Source organism: Lithobates pipiens, unplaced genomic scaffold (genome assembly GCF_037356315.1).
Source record: "Lithobates pipiens isolate NorthernLeopardFrog02 unplaced genomic scaffold, aLitPip1_a1.2 Scaffold_16, whole genome shotgun sequence".
NCBI lineage: Eukaryota > Metazoa > Chordata > Amphibia > Anura > Ranidae > Lithobates > Lithobates pipiens.
In genome coordinates this window covers 304,479,554-304,494,894 of record NW_027507748.1, presented here as the reverse complement: position 1 = coordinate 304,494,894, position 15,341 = coordinate 304,479,554, and the positions used below count along the sequence as shown (strand labels likewise).

The 15,341-nt window shown below is 39.6% G+C and overlaps 1 protein-coding gene across 10 annotated transcripts in view; it reads right to left on the bottom strand.

The window, feature by feature from the left end:
- HIPK1 (homeodomain interacting protein kinase 1) overlaps window positions 1-15,341 on the bottom strand; it is a 197,348-nt gene that overhangs the window by 23,253 nt on the left and 158,754 nt on the right. For 3 of the 10 annotated variants that reach the window (XM_077481570.1, XM_077481572.1, XM_077481573.1), the window contains exons 10-12: window positions 11,624-11,758; window positions 3,969-4,111; window positions 240-422 (exon numbers count right to left, since the gene is read on the bottom strand). In XM_077481570.1, coding sequence (XP_077337696.1) covers window positions 240-422; window positions 3,969-4,111; window positions 11,624-11,758 — 461 coding nt within the window. The remainder of the gene's footprint in view (window positions 1-239; window positions 423-3,968; window positions 4,112-11,623; window positions 11,759-15,341) is intronic. The other 7 variants (XM_077481571.1, XM_077481574.1, XM_077481575.1 and 4 more) reach the window with 4 other exon arrangements.

Sequence of the window (15,341 nt, the reverse complement as noted above, 5' to 3'; positions counted from 1 at the left end):
CATTTGGTATTACTTTCCATTGCGGAATTAACTTTTCTAAATACCTAACTTGACATTAGCATGACTCAAGTCAATTTGGAAAGTGTGTGATGTCTGTAAACTACTCATATAGTGAGTGCAATAGCTGATAACTGGCTTATTTATTTTCTGATGAACATCTAATGGATTATGAAGGATCTGTAAAGAATGTAGATGAGGCATAATGACAATGGATTTTTTTTTGTTAAAGCAGCCCTTACTTGGCGTTGTGTGATTGATGTGGCTTGTTTTTCTTTACCGACACGTTTCCATTTTGTTGCTGCCGAACAACATGAGCAACCCCCACGTTTAAAGGCTGGGCCGCAGCCAAGGTCACATGGTTAGCAAGTAATGATGGCTGCTGCATCAGTGCGCTATACTGGTTTCCATGGGAATGTGCATTTCTATTAGGAAAGATAAGCATATTCTAAGTACCACAGCCATTTCTGAAGCATGCTGACTATTTGGGTATTGCAACCGTTACCCAAGATCGGTTTCATTATATACAGAAAAAGGACAGTACTAGCAACTTCTAAAAACCTACATTTCTTTGAAACACCCAGCTAAAAAGGCGAATATACACATTGTATTATCAAAGTCCCTGCCTTGAAAACTTACCCTACAACTTGAAATAACAATCAGCCAAAGCACCACAGTCTCAGGCGGTAATGGCAATATTTTACAGATAAATTTGGTGTCTGCCGGAGACCTGGCAATCGTTCAAGAGGCAGAATGGCACTCTGCCTATGTAAACAAGGCAGACCGCTGTTCTGATAGTAAGGAAAACAGATCTTGTGTTTCTGCTAAGCAGGAACACGGCTGTCTTCCTATAATTAAACCATCCCCCACACAGTAAGAAACTTCCAGATAACAAATTTAACCCCTTTGATCGCCCCTGATGTTAATGCCTTCCCTGCTAGTGTCATCAGTACAATGACAGTGCATATTTTTTTTTTTTTGCACTGATCACTGTATTAGCCACTTCCGGACCGGCTCAAGACGATATACGTCGGCACTTTGAAGAGGGATATCGTTAAGGCAGCAGCTAGCTACCATAACCCCGGTATCCTCTTCTTCAGTGAGCGGCCTGGTTTCAGATAAAAGTGGTCTCAGTGACGGATTTTTTGCAAGATCACTTAATCGGCAGCGGGAGAGGGTACCCCCCCGCCACTCCCGGGTGCCCTCCGCTGCTTACCAGAGCCGCGGGCAGTGGCGGAAGCGATCAGATCATCCATATCATTGCAGGGCAGAAGCGATGTCAAAACGTCACTTTCGCCCATAGCTCTTAAAGTGGTTGTAAACCCTTACAAACCACTTTGACCTACAGGTAAGCCTAGATTAAGGCTTACCTGTAGGTCCAAGAAATATCTCCCAAACCTATACGGTTTAGGAGATATTTGCCCGAAGACGGGCACCGCTGTCTCCAGTGCATGCGCCGTAGACAGCGGCGCGCAGGCACACTGAGCGTGGAATCCTCGATAATGAAGATGCCGAGCGTCTCGGCTCCCGTGCACATGCGCGGGAGTGACTTTATCTCGGCTTCGCCGAATGACCGTGGCGGAGCTGCGAGACCCACCGAGAACATGGATGCGGCGGACTACAGGGGACAGCGGTGACTTCGCTGGCTCCTGTGTCAGGTAAGTGACACATAATGGGCTACTATGCGATGCATAGTAGTCCATTATGCTTTGCCTTGCAGGGAATGAAAGAGGAAGTAAACTCATCAGGGTTTACTTCCTCTTTAAAAAGGGACTTTTTTTTTCCAAAATGACAATTTTTTTTATTGCATTTTTGTGTAAATATGAGATCTGAGGTCTCTTTGAACCCAGAACTCATATTTAAGAGGTCCTGTCATGCTGTTTTTCTATTACAAAGGATGTTTACATTCCTTATAATAAGAATAAGTGAGAATTTTTTTTTTTTTAAACCGTGAAAAAATAAAAAGTTAATGCGCCCCATCCCACCAAACTCGGGTGCAAACTACACGTGAGGTATCACCACGAACCTTAGATTAAGAGCAATAATGCTAGCCCTAGACCTCCACCAACTCAAAACATGCAACCTGTAGAATTTATTTTTAAACGTCGCCTATGGAGGTTTTCAAGGGTAAAAGTTTGTCGCCATCCCACGAACAGGCACAATTTTGAAGCGTGACATGCATTGGGTGTCAATTTGCTCGGCATAACATTATCTTTCACAATATAAAGAAAAGGCTAACTTTTAATGCAGTCTAATTTTTTTTAATGAAAAAAAAAAAGTATTTTTTTCTACACACACAAAAAAGGGGTGCAAGACCGCTGCACAAATACGGTGTGACAAAGTATTGCAATGACCGCCATTTTATTCTCTAGGGTGACAAAAATATATATAATGTTTGGTTCCAAGTAATTTTCTAGCAAAAAAAAAAAAAAAGTTTTTAACCTGTAAACACCAAATCTCAGAAAGAGGGTTGTTCCTTAAGTGGTTAGTGTCACTGGTCCCCAAAAAGTGTCAGTTAGATTGGAAACAATATGACGACCGGGGAAACTGGCGCTACCTATTTACCATGAACCAAAAAAGGTTCTCATTCCACCTAAATGAAAATTAAACCTTTACCAGGAAGCCCTAAAATGTATAGACTCCTATTTCTATTGAAACCAGGAATAAATACAGGAACAGCTCCACCCAGAGGCTATTAAGTCACACAGATTATATAGTATGTCTCCAAACCAGCCCTAGTGAGTGTGATAAGTCTCATATAATCCCAAACAAACCATACATAAATCCTGTGAGAGAAGCTGAATATCGGAAAATAATAATGCTAGCTGTGATTATTCGCAAAATCGCATCAGTGCTAGAGTTTACCAACAATCTCCCCACTAGAATATAATAGTGAAAAAACAACAACCTTGATTCCAGAATGTGAAGAATACATCCAGTGAAAAAAAGGAGATCAAAAAAATGTAAAAAAACTTCTATATAGCTCGGTGCGATTTTACCTTAAAATCGCATCGGTGCTAGATTATAATTGTGCCAGTAATTTAACATATGTTAGTGAAAATATAGCCCAATAGCTGAATGTGAAAAAATGCAACTGCTATTATTTCTATAAGAGTGCATAAAAAATTTCAGGTGAAAAGACAAAAAATATATATATGTGAAAAATTATAGGTAAAAACTGCAGAGGTGATCAAATACCACTAAAAGAAAGCTATTTTCAGGAAAAAAGGACATTTTATTTGGGTACAGTGTCAGTTAAAGCAACTCAGTGCCGTTTTGCAAAAATGGCCTGGTCACAAAGGGAGTAAAACCTTCCAGAGCTGAAGTGGTTAAACATGTTGTATGTATATATATATATATATATATATATATATATATATATATATATATATATATATATATATATATATGTGTGTGTATATATGTTAAGCTATATATCATTGGCTAAGCGGGCATTTTTTTTTTTTTACTTTTTATTCTAGGCCCAGAAGAAATCAGTAAATTTCACAATGACAGCATTTACCTATAGTGCTGACTTTAAGGGTTTACACGAAAGAGACGTTTCCTCTGTTCTGGAAAACGTATTTTACATCTGTAAATCTATATTATGAAATTGCTGGTGCCCTATGTGGTGTAAGTGCCGGTTCACACAGGGCACAGGGGCGACACTACTTGCAGTGCGACTCACAGACGCGACCTGCACACGACTTCAGCAGCGACTTGCAAAACGACTTCTGTATAGAAGTCAATGCAAGTCGCCTGAAGTCATTTGTTGATTATTCCATAGAAATCCAAAACACACACAAAATGGAACTGCTGGTAGGACAAAATAGGTTGTCAACTGTCCAAGCTTAATTATACAAAAAAAAAATAATAATAATTGTATATTTTATATATATATATATATATATATATATATATATATATATATAAAAATACATTTTACACATATACACAATTATATACATTACCTCCAATCTGCAAGCTGCTGGTTACTTCCAATAGTTTCAGGGATCACAGCTGTTGGCTGAACAGAGTTATGAAGGGCGACCCCAGGAAGCTGCTGCCATGTAGATGGTAGTAGGATCTGCTGTGTTCCACCAGGCCAAGCCTGCTGGAAAAAAAAAAAAAGGGGGAAAAACCGATAGGCTCTTAGTCACACACCAACACAAAACGTGCCACTTTAGCCTGTTTAAAAAGGGATCTTCAACTTGCAGAAATAAAGGGCAATACTAAAATTAGGTAAGTGATAATCAGCGAGAAAATTGTGGTGCTGTGTTGCAGAAGCTGCACAACTACCCTATACTGCCAAACACATTTACGATTACTACATTTGTAAATTTGTATTGCTTAAAAAACTCCCACTTCGCTCATTGCGTGTATGAACACATACATTAAAGTCTTAAACTATTAAACTAAACTATTAACATATTTACTTACTTTTCAAAAATGGCTCTAAGCACTAAAACCCAATTATGTTGCATATATACTAGAACAATGTGTATTTTATATTACAATAAGATATTAATACACTTCCCAGCTCAAAAAGGTCTAAAATATGAGCAATTTTAAATAAAAAACTTGTTGTGCTGCATTTTGCCTGTAACATGGAAGTTGAGGCAAACTTTTCATTATCTGTAATAATCTGTACTCCTAACATGCCTTACCTTTCACATTACTACTCTGCAGCCAATGCTGATAATTCAGTCATAAATTCTTGGCTCTGATATGAGTGTTTATATGTGCTACAGAGATGGCACGACACTATAATGGCTGAAATTCTTCCACTTCTGAGCCACATCACGCCAAATGGAGTTCGATCCTTTAAATATGATCCCTGCAGCAAACATATCCTCCCAGTACCATGCAACCACAACACACAAGCCTCTGCAGTAATCTTTTTTGTCTACAGTTCTGAGAAGCAAATCAGCACAATTGTTTGAGATTTTACAAGACAATTTTCCCCATAGGCCTCATGCACAGTGGACTTATATATATATATATATATAAAAAAAAAAAAAAAAACACACACAATAATGTTAGCTGTAGAGTGAGTTTTTCAGCTTTTTTGTAGTAGCGTTCTTTAGCTTTTAATTTAGTAAAACTATACACCAATAAAAGCTTAGGGCTCAAAAACACTGATAAATACAGAATAGCTGTGTTTTTCAGCATTTACACAGCTGAAAAACTCCTCTCCAATCACACTAGTCCCCCCCAGCTAGAAACCGCCCCTGCCAAAAACTGCTGATAACAGCCTGTGTGTGCATGGACACATAAGATAAGATGCTGGGGAGTTTGACTGCAGAAAAAAAAATAAACATCTGAAGCCAAAAACAGCAGCTGTAAAAACACGACGCCTAAATGCGCACAAGCAAAAATCCCAGGGTTATTAGGTGCCTGGAAGGCACAGGTGTTGGTCCAGAGCCTATCAAAATCTGACAGGATGAAAAGCGCTGGGGCAGGATGCATTCACTGCATGTGTCACTAAACACATATGGCCTTAAACGTGAGTACCACTTAGCATGGTGTTCAGCTACCACCTATTTTAGCCCGTCAGATTTAAGCAGGCCTGGTTGCTGCACCTGTGCTTTGCAGGTGCCCAAAAAACTGTATACAACACCCTAGGGTACCTTCCAAATTTATAAAAAGTATAAAATGGAAAAGGTTTAAAGTGGTTCTAAAGGCTCAAGGTTTTTTTTTTTTTTTTATTACCCTTATGCATTCCATGTAGCCATGTAAAGAAACGATCTGTATACTTAATTGAAGCCACTCTGGTCCGGGTCCATCACCAGCAGCAGCTTCAATACAGAAGAGGGGTAGCCAATGAATGGCCCATAGTAACTATATGAGTAACATCTCCCAGGCATTTGCAGCCATAGTCAGCGATCTCTTCTCTACACAGAAGCCACCTCTGGTGAGAGCATGTGATCGGACTGGTGTAGCAGTATACAGATCTGTTCTTTACAGGGATAGTTACAATAGGCTTAGAATAGGGATGCAAGTAGGTTTTAGCCTTAGGCTCCATGCACACTGAAGCTCAAAAGCTTTTTATGGACGCCAGATTGCTGGCAGAAAACGCTGGTTGAAAAACGTGCTTTTAACAGCGTTTTGTACTAGCATTAGCGTTTATGGGCGTTTTCAATAAAAATACACAGAGGGCACCAAAAATCCTACAGTGCATTCCAAACTCCCACAATGCATTGAAAAAATAGAATGCAAACACTAACGCGTGTTTATGAGCGTTTATTGGCGTTTGTCGTTTTTTTGGTGGTGAAAAACGGCACTTTGAACGCGAATTTCCGGCGTTCAGAAAAAAGCCCATAAACTGCACTGATCATTAAAGCTAAAAAACGTCCATGTGTGCATGGACACATAGGCTAACAGAGTGGAGTTTATGGGCTTTTTAAAAAAAAAAATGCCCAAACTCCAATAAACTGCAGTTTATGAGCTCCAGTGTGCATGGAGTCTTAGCTTTTGACTGAACTTCCACTTTGAGCTTTATATCTTTAATATTTCGACACAATTTTTAATGTAAAGTAAAACCTTGGATTGCAAGCAAAATTTGTTCCAGAAACATGCTTGTAATCCAAAGCACTTGTATATCAAAGCAAATTTCCTCATAGAAAATAATGGAAACTTAAAGGATTCCTTCCACAACCATTTATTCATAGGTCTTTCCATTTATAGTCTATATAAAATTATAGCAATGTGATAGGTTGTGTAACCATAAAATGGCCATTCACAAATGGAAGCCTCCTCAAGGGCATTAGAAGCAAAATCCAGAAGGAGCTACAGAGTATAAAAAAAGAAGAGAGGCGTCTCGAAGTGTAGCAATATGTTGCTAAATTGTGTACCTTCATTAAGCCTGGGTTCACACTAGGGCGATCTGACACCACAGGTGCCAATAACGTGCAATGTCTGAGCAATGCAAGTTCAGCCATACAGCTGTTTGGCTGAACTCGCATTGGATTTGCACAGAAAAAGGTGCAGGGACATTTTCCACACTAGAATCCGATCACATGGGTGTTCTCACCTATGTAATACAATTACTGTGAGAATTCAGTTTGCACTGCGATCTGCAAACTGATCTCTGGGGGTGTCAATGTATTGACACCCGCAGCTGTTGGCAGAAAACAGTGTGGAATTGCGCTGGTTCCCGCATCACACTAGTCTGATCCTAGGCTAAATGTAACCATATTGCTACACTTAGAGGTGGCTTTTCTCTTTTATACTCAGTTGTGGCATGACGCTACTTGTATATCAAGTCAAAATGTATTAAAAAAAAAAAAAAAAAAAAAAAAAGTTGCTCGTCTTGCAAAACGCTCGCAAATCAAGTTACTCTCAAACCAAGGTTTCACAGTATTATATTATCCATAACGTGCTTTATGGCCGAGGTAACAAGACTGCCCCCAATCATGCTTCCTCCGCTATGCTTTAGATCTGTTGCTAAATGGTTTGTTCCCTTTAAAATGTATTGTGCGTTTCTCCCAAACAGTTCAACATTTGTTTTATCCCTGCACAGAACACTAACCCCAAAATCACTGGAATATTCAGGCGATCGTTAAAGACCGACAATGTTATTTATTCATTTTTTTTTTTTTTTTAAAGGATTTTCCGACATGGTGTATTCCCTATTACCAACATTTTTGTTCAGCATTTTAATAAACACATGAACAGAGAATTTTGCAACCCATATCAAAAATTTATTACGCACCCTTGCTGTGATCTTTGTAGAAGTAAAGCCAGCCAAACATGGCACAATATTTGTCCAGTTCTGCAGGGACCAGACTCTGGTTGTATAGAATTTGATCTAATGACTGACTTCTGCACAACTAGCCTGTTGGAAAATGTCCAATCAAGGCCATTGGCTATATCCAGCAGTGTTGATCAGTGTATTCTGTCAGCAGGTCTCGCTGCTGTCAGCTTGCAATCTCTCAGCAGGAGTGATGTCCACATCAAGTGCATGAGGGGGGATAGGGGGTTTAGTCCTTTTTATTTGACCCACTGAATGAAAAATAAATGCATCATGTATGGGCTGCTTAAAATTCCTATAAATAATGGATACTGTTTACTGCTGAACATAATAAAAAGGCAGTGATAGCATTTCTTATCTAGTCTAATTACCCCAATTCTAAGATGTCATTACCCTAGCGTTTCACATACTTTTTACATCAAAGGCAATAGAGTAGAGCACGTGAATTTTAATTTACCTTAGAGAATGAGATGAAAAAGTTAAAAATTCACTTTGCAAAAAGTACCCAATAAAGAAAAAAAAAAAAAAAAAAAAGGAAGGATTTTGCTTGAACATAGTTGGATGATTAAAGTCAGCATAAGGGTCACCACCTTAAGAAAAAGTAAAGTTTACTTTGCAAACCTGTAACGCCTTTAGTAAATCAGTCACTGTCTCCTTGGGGTCCATGCACAATGGACATTTTTTCTGCTGCTCCTAGTGGCGTTTTTCCTGCCTCTAAATGCCCCTATTTTTTTATTAATTCTAAGGGTCCACAAACTGTAAAACACCTGTTACAAAGCAGATTTTTTTTTTGGGGGGGGGGGGGGGGGTCTGCTAGAGAACTCTAGCAGCTTACCAGATGTTCTGCAGCACAACATTGATATACGGTTTTGATACAGACTAACAGTATTTCTGCAAGTGAGAGACCCTTGTCTTGTAAACACAGCTCCTGAGACCTCAAAACAGTTTTACAATAAAAACAGTGGAAGGAAAATAAGTTAAATAAATGTTAAATCACACCATGCGTCTTTCCAAAAAAGCCAACACCTGCCCAAGACAAAGCATATTGTTTAATATAAAGCAAGAACATCCCAAAATGTGATGCAGAGATCTGGTGCTCCTAGCGATGAACTGTTGACAAAGGAAGGACAAAAATATGCAAAGCTTTGCAATGGAGTAATGCAAACTTAGGCAAAGCAGTAAAAGGCAGTCAAATCCATTGGCAAGCTGGCTGATGAACTAAAAGGTGAGCTAAAATTAGATTACTATTTGGATAGAAAATATTTGGAATTCACATTAAGTTGCAATTTTTTTTAGATTTTCTTCTTAGTGCTACAACAAATGTACTTTGCACCTCATATGTAACATATTGCACTCGGCCTAGCCTCAACAATTACAAATCCCCAAAGCCATAGAAACTTTGCAACTAACCTGGTCTTTGTGCATTGCAAGCAGGTCAATAAAAAATATTCTTGTATAATTGATAACCTGCTTACATTTCAAATCACATTAACTAAAGACACACATAAAGACATTTTATTCAGTTGTCTCACACCGCATATAGTTGACAAAATTTAAGCTCAAGGAATATACACACTTATCCCTGGGCAAAAAAAAATTACCTCAACACCATAAAACGGTTGTAAACCCAGTTTTATTTTTAACTACAGGTAAGCCTATAATAAGTCTTACCTGTTGGTAAAATGAATATCTCCTAAACATGCACGGCTTAGGTGAAATTCACCCTGGATGCAGTTGCTGACAGCGACACATGCACCGAAGGTTCGGCATACTGTCGCAGAGCTTCTTGACAAGAACCAAGGGCTCCCACACACATGCCCGGGAGTGATGTCACCATGGCTCCGCCCACTCACAGCACCGGAGCCAGCGATCCCAGAAGAAAAGGAAGGGAGAAGAGGTCAGCCCTCAGTGATGAGGGGGTGCTTGCTGAGAGGGCTTCATTCTATGGCATTTCATAATGCGCTAGCCTTTGTCGTGCAGGTGTCCCCCCCTCAGTTTACAACCGCTTTAACATTACTGTATTGTGCTGAACTTTAAGTACACAGAGCTTTAGCAGTACTGGGAAAGAAAAATCCAAAAAGCTCAGTTATTTCTGGAAACAATGGCACTACATACCTAATACTGCAATGGATTTGGACTTTTTTTGAATTTTTTTTTTTTTTGGCACCAAAAGAAACAACCTAATTTCACTTTGTTAAAAAAAAAAAGAAAAGAAAAAGGCGCTGCCAGTAAACAAACATCTGGTGACGTTAAACCTCACACTCACTGGCCTCCACAATCACTTTGAAAAAGTCCTTTAAATATAATCAAGTTGTCATTTTTCATAAGGGCCGGTTCACACAGCAGGCGAGGCGAGGCGACTCCGACTTGCCTCGCCGCGACCTGCCGCGGCCTCAGCAGCGACTTGCAAATGACTTCTGTATAGAAGTCAATGCAAGTCGCCCCGAGGTCGCCCAAAAGTAGTACAGGAACCTTTTTTCTGAGTCGGAGCGACTCGAGTCGCTCCTCTCAGAACGGTTCCATTGTACAGAACGGGGGCGACTTGCGAGAGCGATGCGAGGCGAGTCGTGTCGCCTCGCATCGCATCGCCCGCTGTGTGAACCGGCTCTAAAGTACAATTTTTTTTGTTTTTTTTGGGGGGGTTAATATATAAACTAGACTGCATCCAAGATCAATCCAAAAATTTTATTCTCCAAGAATTTAAGTTGAGCTCACCTTTAAGTTCAAAAAAGAATTTTCAACATCTGTAGAAAAGCAATATCATTGAGGGTACAGAACCAGCAATTTCACCAATTGTGTTAATGGCTGCAGAAAGTCTTCGGGTTTGTTGGTTAAAGGGCTGCTGAAGTGATTAGAAATCCATATAGAGGAAAGGCCTTGAATGCAGTACATCTCAGCAGGAGACTGCTCTTAAGCCATTGGGTTTATCTCAAACCAAGCATATGCAAGGATTTCACTTCTGCATGCAAAGAAATGAATTCCCAAGTCAACCAGAATAAAGCTACTTAGACATTTGCCATAATCAGTAATAAGTTAAGACAAAGCGAAGTGTGGACTACACGACACAATATCTTTTATGGAGGGTTAGATCTATCGGAAACTTGAGGGCTTCCAAGTTGGCACTTAAGTTAAGATTGATAATCTCCTCAAATTAACTGTGCTTGGATATTCAGCAAAAAACCTTGTCTTAGTATTTGTGATCAAACAAAAAACCCCAAAACAATTAAAACCAGCCAACTAATCAAATCTCAGCATTATTCTTGCTATGCTCCTTATGAAGGGAATCCAAATTACAGAAAGGTACATTTTAATAAGTAAAAAATGGATAGCATCCCAAATGTCCATATGTACTAGAATTTGGAAGCCATTTTGTGTCTCATTTTCTAAATCATTTTCTTTTCAAGTTTGTGTTTTAAAACTTGAAAAAATATATATCTACAGGTTTTAGTTTCCAACATAGGCATTGAATGACTGAAAATAAGGTACTGTCAATAAGGGCTGTTTCATCATGGAAATCTTTTGAAGACAAGCTGGAAAGAATAAAAAGGGAAAAAAAGCTGTACGATATAGGAAGCAAGAATGCAATTTAGCCCCCTCATTGGAACTGCTGCCTTAAAGAAAGCCAGGCTGAAACATAAGAGGCAGACAGCACTGCAGCAATCATTTGGAAAGGGAAATAAAAACAAAAAAAGAACATTAAAGGAGCCGCTTAGAATGTTGCAAGAACACAGCCACAAAATGGAGCTCATGCTTCCATGCTCTTCTGAAACGTTCGATAAGGAGGAAGGGAAACATACACAAATATATTTAAAAAATAAAATAAAAATAAAAAGAGAGACTGTTAGTGTACACAATCAAGTGAAACAAAATTACCAGTACAGCAGCAGTCTGTTCAACTAAGGCCGGCCGCCCGGCTGCGCAGTTCAGGGTAAATGGTACCGCATACTGCGGCGTGATGGTGGCTACGTGTGGATGAAGAGTTGTTACCATTAGTGGTGTACAGCTTCCCTGAAACGTAGATTAGGAGGTGAGTGAAACAGTGTATTACCAGTATATACTGTATACTTTAACATTACCATAGGAAATGGTACGTGGAACACTTTGCTTTCTACCTTGTATAATAAATAGTTTGAAACAAGTGTTACTGCTGTCCATAGCAAGTTACCATTAAACAGTCAAGCGTCAATCTAAAAAATGAAGACTCATCTGATCAGTTGCTATAGGCAACAGCAACATTTTCTTCATTTTTACTCATGAAGCTGTGTTGAGTGGTAACCTTGACTGCTAGTCTTATTGCAGGGGAATTTCAATTGCACAATGCACAAAGTACAGTAAAAACTTGGATTGTGAGCATAATTCGTTCCAGAAACATGCCTGTAATCCAAAGCACTTGTATATCAATGTGAATTTCCCCATAAGAAATAACGGAAACGCAAATGATTTGTTTCACAACCATTTATTCATAAGTCCTTCAGTTTAAAGTCCATATAAATAGCAATGTAATAGGTTGTGTAACCATAAAATGTCCATCCAAAAATGGCAGCCGCCACAAGGGGATTAGTAGCAAAATTCAGCAGAAGCTACAGAGTATAAAAGAGGCATCTAAGTGTAGCAATATGGTTAAATTTAATGAAGGTACAACATTTAGCAACTCACATGGTTGACGACCAAAAGAGGTACATTTAAGTATGCAGGCATCCTGGGTAAAGCTGTCCACATAGACTGTCCTCTGCTCCACTGGCTCTTACCGCTGTCAGTCTGCAATCGTGATCGGGAAGACTACCCTGCACAAAAGCATGGAGCGCAGCATGGAAACTAAATGTTGTAACTTCAATAAATGTAAACATATTGCTACACTTGGAGGTGTCTCTCTTCTGTTATACTCAGTTGTGATGCAACGCTACTTGTGTTTCAAGTCAAAATTTATTTTAAAATTTAGCTGGTCTTGCTAAAATGCTCTCAAACCAAGTTACTCTCAATCCAAGGTTTTACTGTATAAGCTTAAAAAAAAAAATCAACAAAAAAACAGAACTGCAGCAAAGTAAGGCTGAGCTGCCATGTTGATGTGCTAAAACCCGTGTGAAGGTGGGAAGACTTAAAGCGGCAGTACATTTTTCTAAAGAAACCATCTAACGCTACACTGGAAGGGCAGCTGTTTACTTCTCTAACCATGTAACCCAACTTTACACTGGCAAATTGAACTGCAGTCCCAGGGAACATTAAACACCAGTCATCTCAATCTCAGTGTGCAAATCAAGGGTCAGGTAAGGACAGCAAAATCTGCAAATGCAGATTACCAAAATCCATGAGTAAAACACCTTTTAAATTCTCAATTTCTGAATGCAACCTTATCCTAGAGACACTCTAGAAAGTGAAATATAAATAAGTATATATCTATTTGAAAAAGTACCATATGGGTCTATTCTTTAAACAGTGAATCGGCAGGTTAACAACGTTGGCAGCAGGCCTGTAAAGCATGTAATTACAGGCAATAAAACGGCTTTTGGTCATCTTTCAAAGACAAAAATAGCAAGGGGTTGACTTCTTTGGTAGATTCATTTCAGACATTGCATCCCACACCTAACTACTGGTCACTAAGGCTTCCCTATGTTAGATAAAGTGGAAGGAAAAAGTTAAAAACTGGTAACAGGCAGGCATGTTCTTGCAGAAGAGACACGCAACATCTCTTCTGCAATATAATACACGTTACCTGCCTGTTTGCAATCACCTGCAGAATGTTGGTTTACATTCCAGCACACTGGTTGTGTGGCAGGATGACTGTACTCCTGCACATGTGCAGGAGTATTATATCCCACGCTAGCCAAACAAAATGGCCGAAGATCAGCACCCGGAAGAAGGTAGAAAAATATGCCGACACCAGCGAGGGAACTCATGGGTGTCAGATGGTTGGGCGAAAGGTAAGAATTTGTGCCTTTAGTTCCACTATAGTGTCCAACAATGAGTTAGAAGTAGTATGGGGCAGTTCCAAGCTTGATCAAAGTTTGTATTTGCAGTAGGTTTTGGTTAGGTTACTCAAAAATAAAAATTCAGGCACTTGCATGCATTTGCTATACAGTCCTGCTGACCATTTAAAGAATATGTGCTCACATAAAAATTGTTAAAGTGGAATTCCAGTCAAATACTAAGCCTAAACCTACTGCCACCACTAGTCCATTTACTCTGTGAAAAGAAAGATCTGTATACTTAACTATTCTGTCCAGTAACATTGTCCAGGCTCTGCAGCTGTTGGCAGCCTCTCTTTACTGAAGCTGGCCATTAAAGAGGTAATGCGACTGGACCAAAGTGCCCTCAGCATGGGCAAGTATGAACTTCTTTCCTTTACAGGGTAGTTAGGATAAGCTGCGAATTGGGGTGGCAGTGGGTTTAGACTTAGTCAAGTATTTAGCAGATTTCATGTGCTCTGTATTTGTCGATGTGCGGCTTTATAGGACACTGCTGCTGGTATCAAGTGAATTACATGGATCCATAAGACTGTGAAAACAGCATAGGTAAGCATTAAATCCAGAGTTCTAGTTTAAACAACCTACATGTAATCTAGTGTCATGTATGGCAGGAAAAACACATCACAGGGAATCCAAGTTTCCTAACTGCAGTCTTGCTACAGTGATTTAATTTGGTTAGTCCACAACAGATAGAGGAAAAAACCAAAAACAAAATACAAACTTAGAAATAAGAGGGTGAAATTCAGAATTTGAGGTTTGTGGTCTTAAGAAAGCCCAAACAAACATATATATGCACAGAGGACGACTCTATAAATATATGCAATTACAGATGACTCCATTAACACAAACCAGCAGGAAATCAATCTCTCCTGCAGGCTTACACACAAATCAAGGTCACACACACACAACCATACAGAAGGAGATGAAATAGAAAAACACTAATAGAAATGTGGGCTTGATCACTGCAGGCTTAGATCATACTTTTGGTTAATGTTAATCTTTGTAAAATGTGTCTGCTGGCTAAAGAATGGACACAAATAAAATTGGTTCCTGCCCAAATGTGGAAGTACAGAAAAATAACTGTATATACAAAAACACTGGTAAGCTAGAAAAAGGTTAAAGGGCCGGTGAGGATAGAAAATGCATTACATTTCTTGGTATGGGGGCTGTCAAATTAAAGGGGTACTGAACGCGGGGTGATGTGACCCAATATTTAAAAAAAAAAAAAAAAAAAAAAAAAAAAAAAGGGGGGGGGGGGGGGGCGGGTGCGGACACATGGGTAAATACTTTGTCACCAGCATATTAGCCCAATAGTAAATTTCCCCACTTTAAAATCTAGCGTCATCACTTAACCACCATGTAAATCTACGTCCTCTTTTTGAAGAGGGATATCTCGGTAACGGCAGCAGCTGCAGCCACAACCGAGGTATCCCTCTTTACAGGAGGCCTGTGTCCGATAACCGTGGTCTCCGCGGCGGGTTTGCCGTGAGATCACAGTTATCGGCGGCGGGAGAGGTGCCACCCCCCCTGCCGCAGCCGTCGATAGCGGCGGGTATGGAGACGAGTGAGGCTAAGATGGCCCCCACTCGTCTCTATACCATAGGAGGGCGGAAGCGACGTCAAAACAT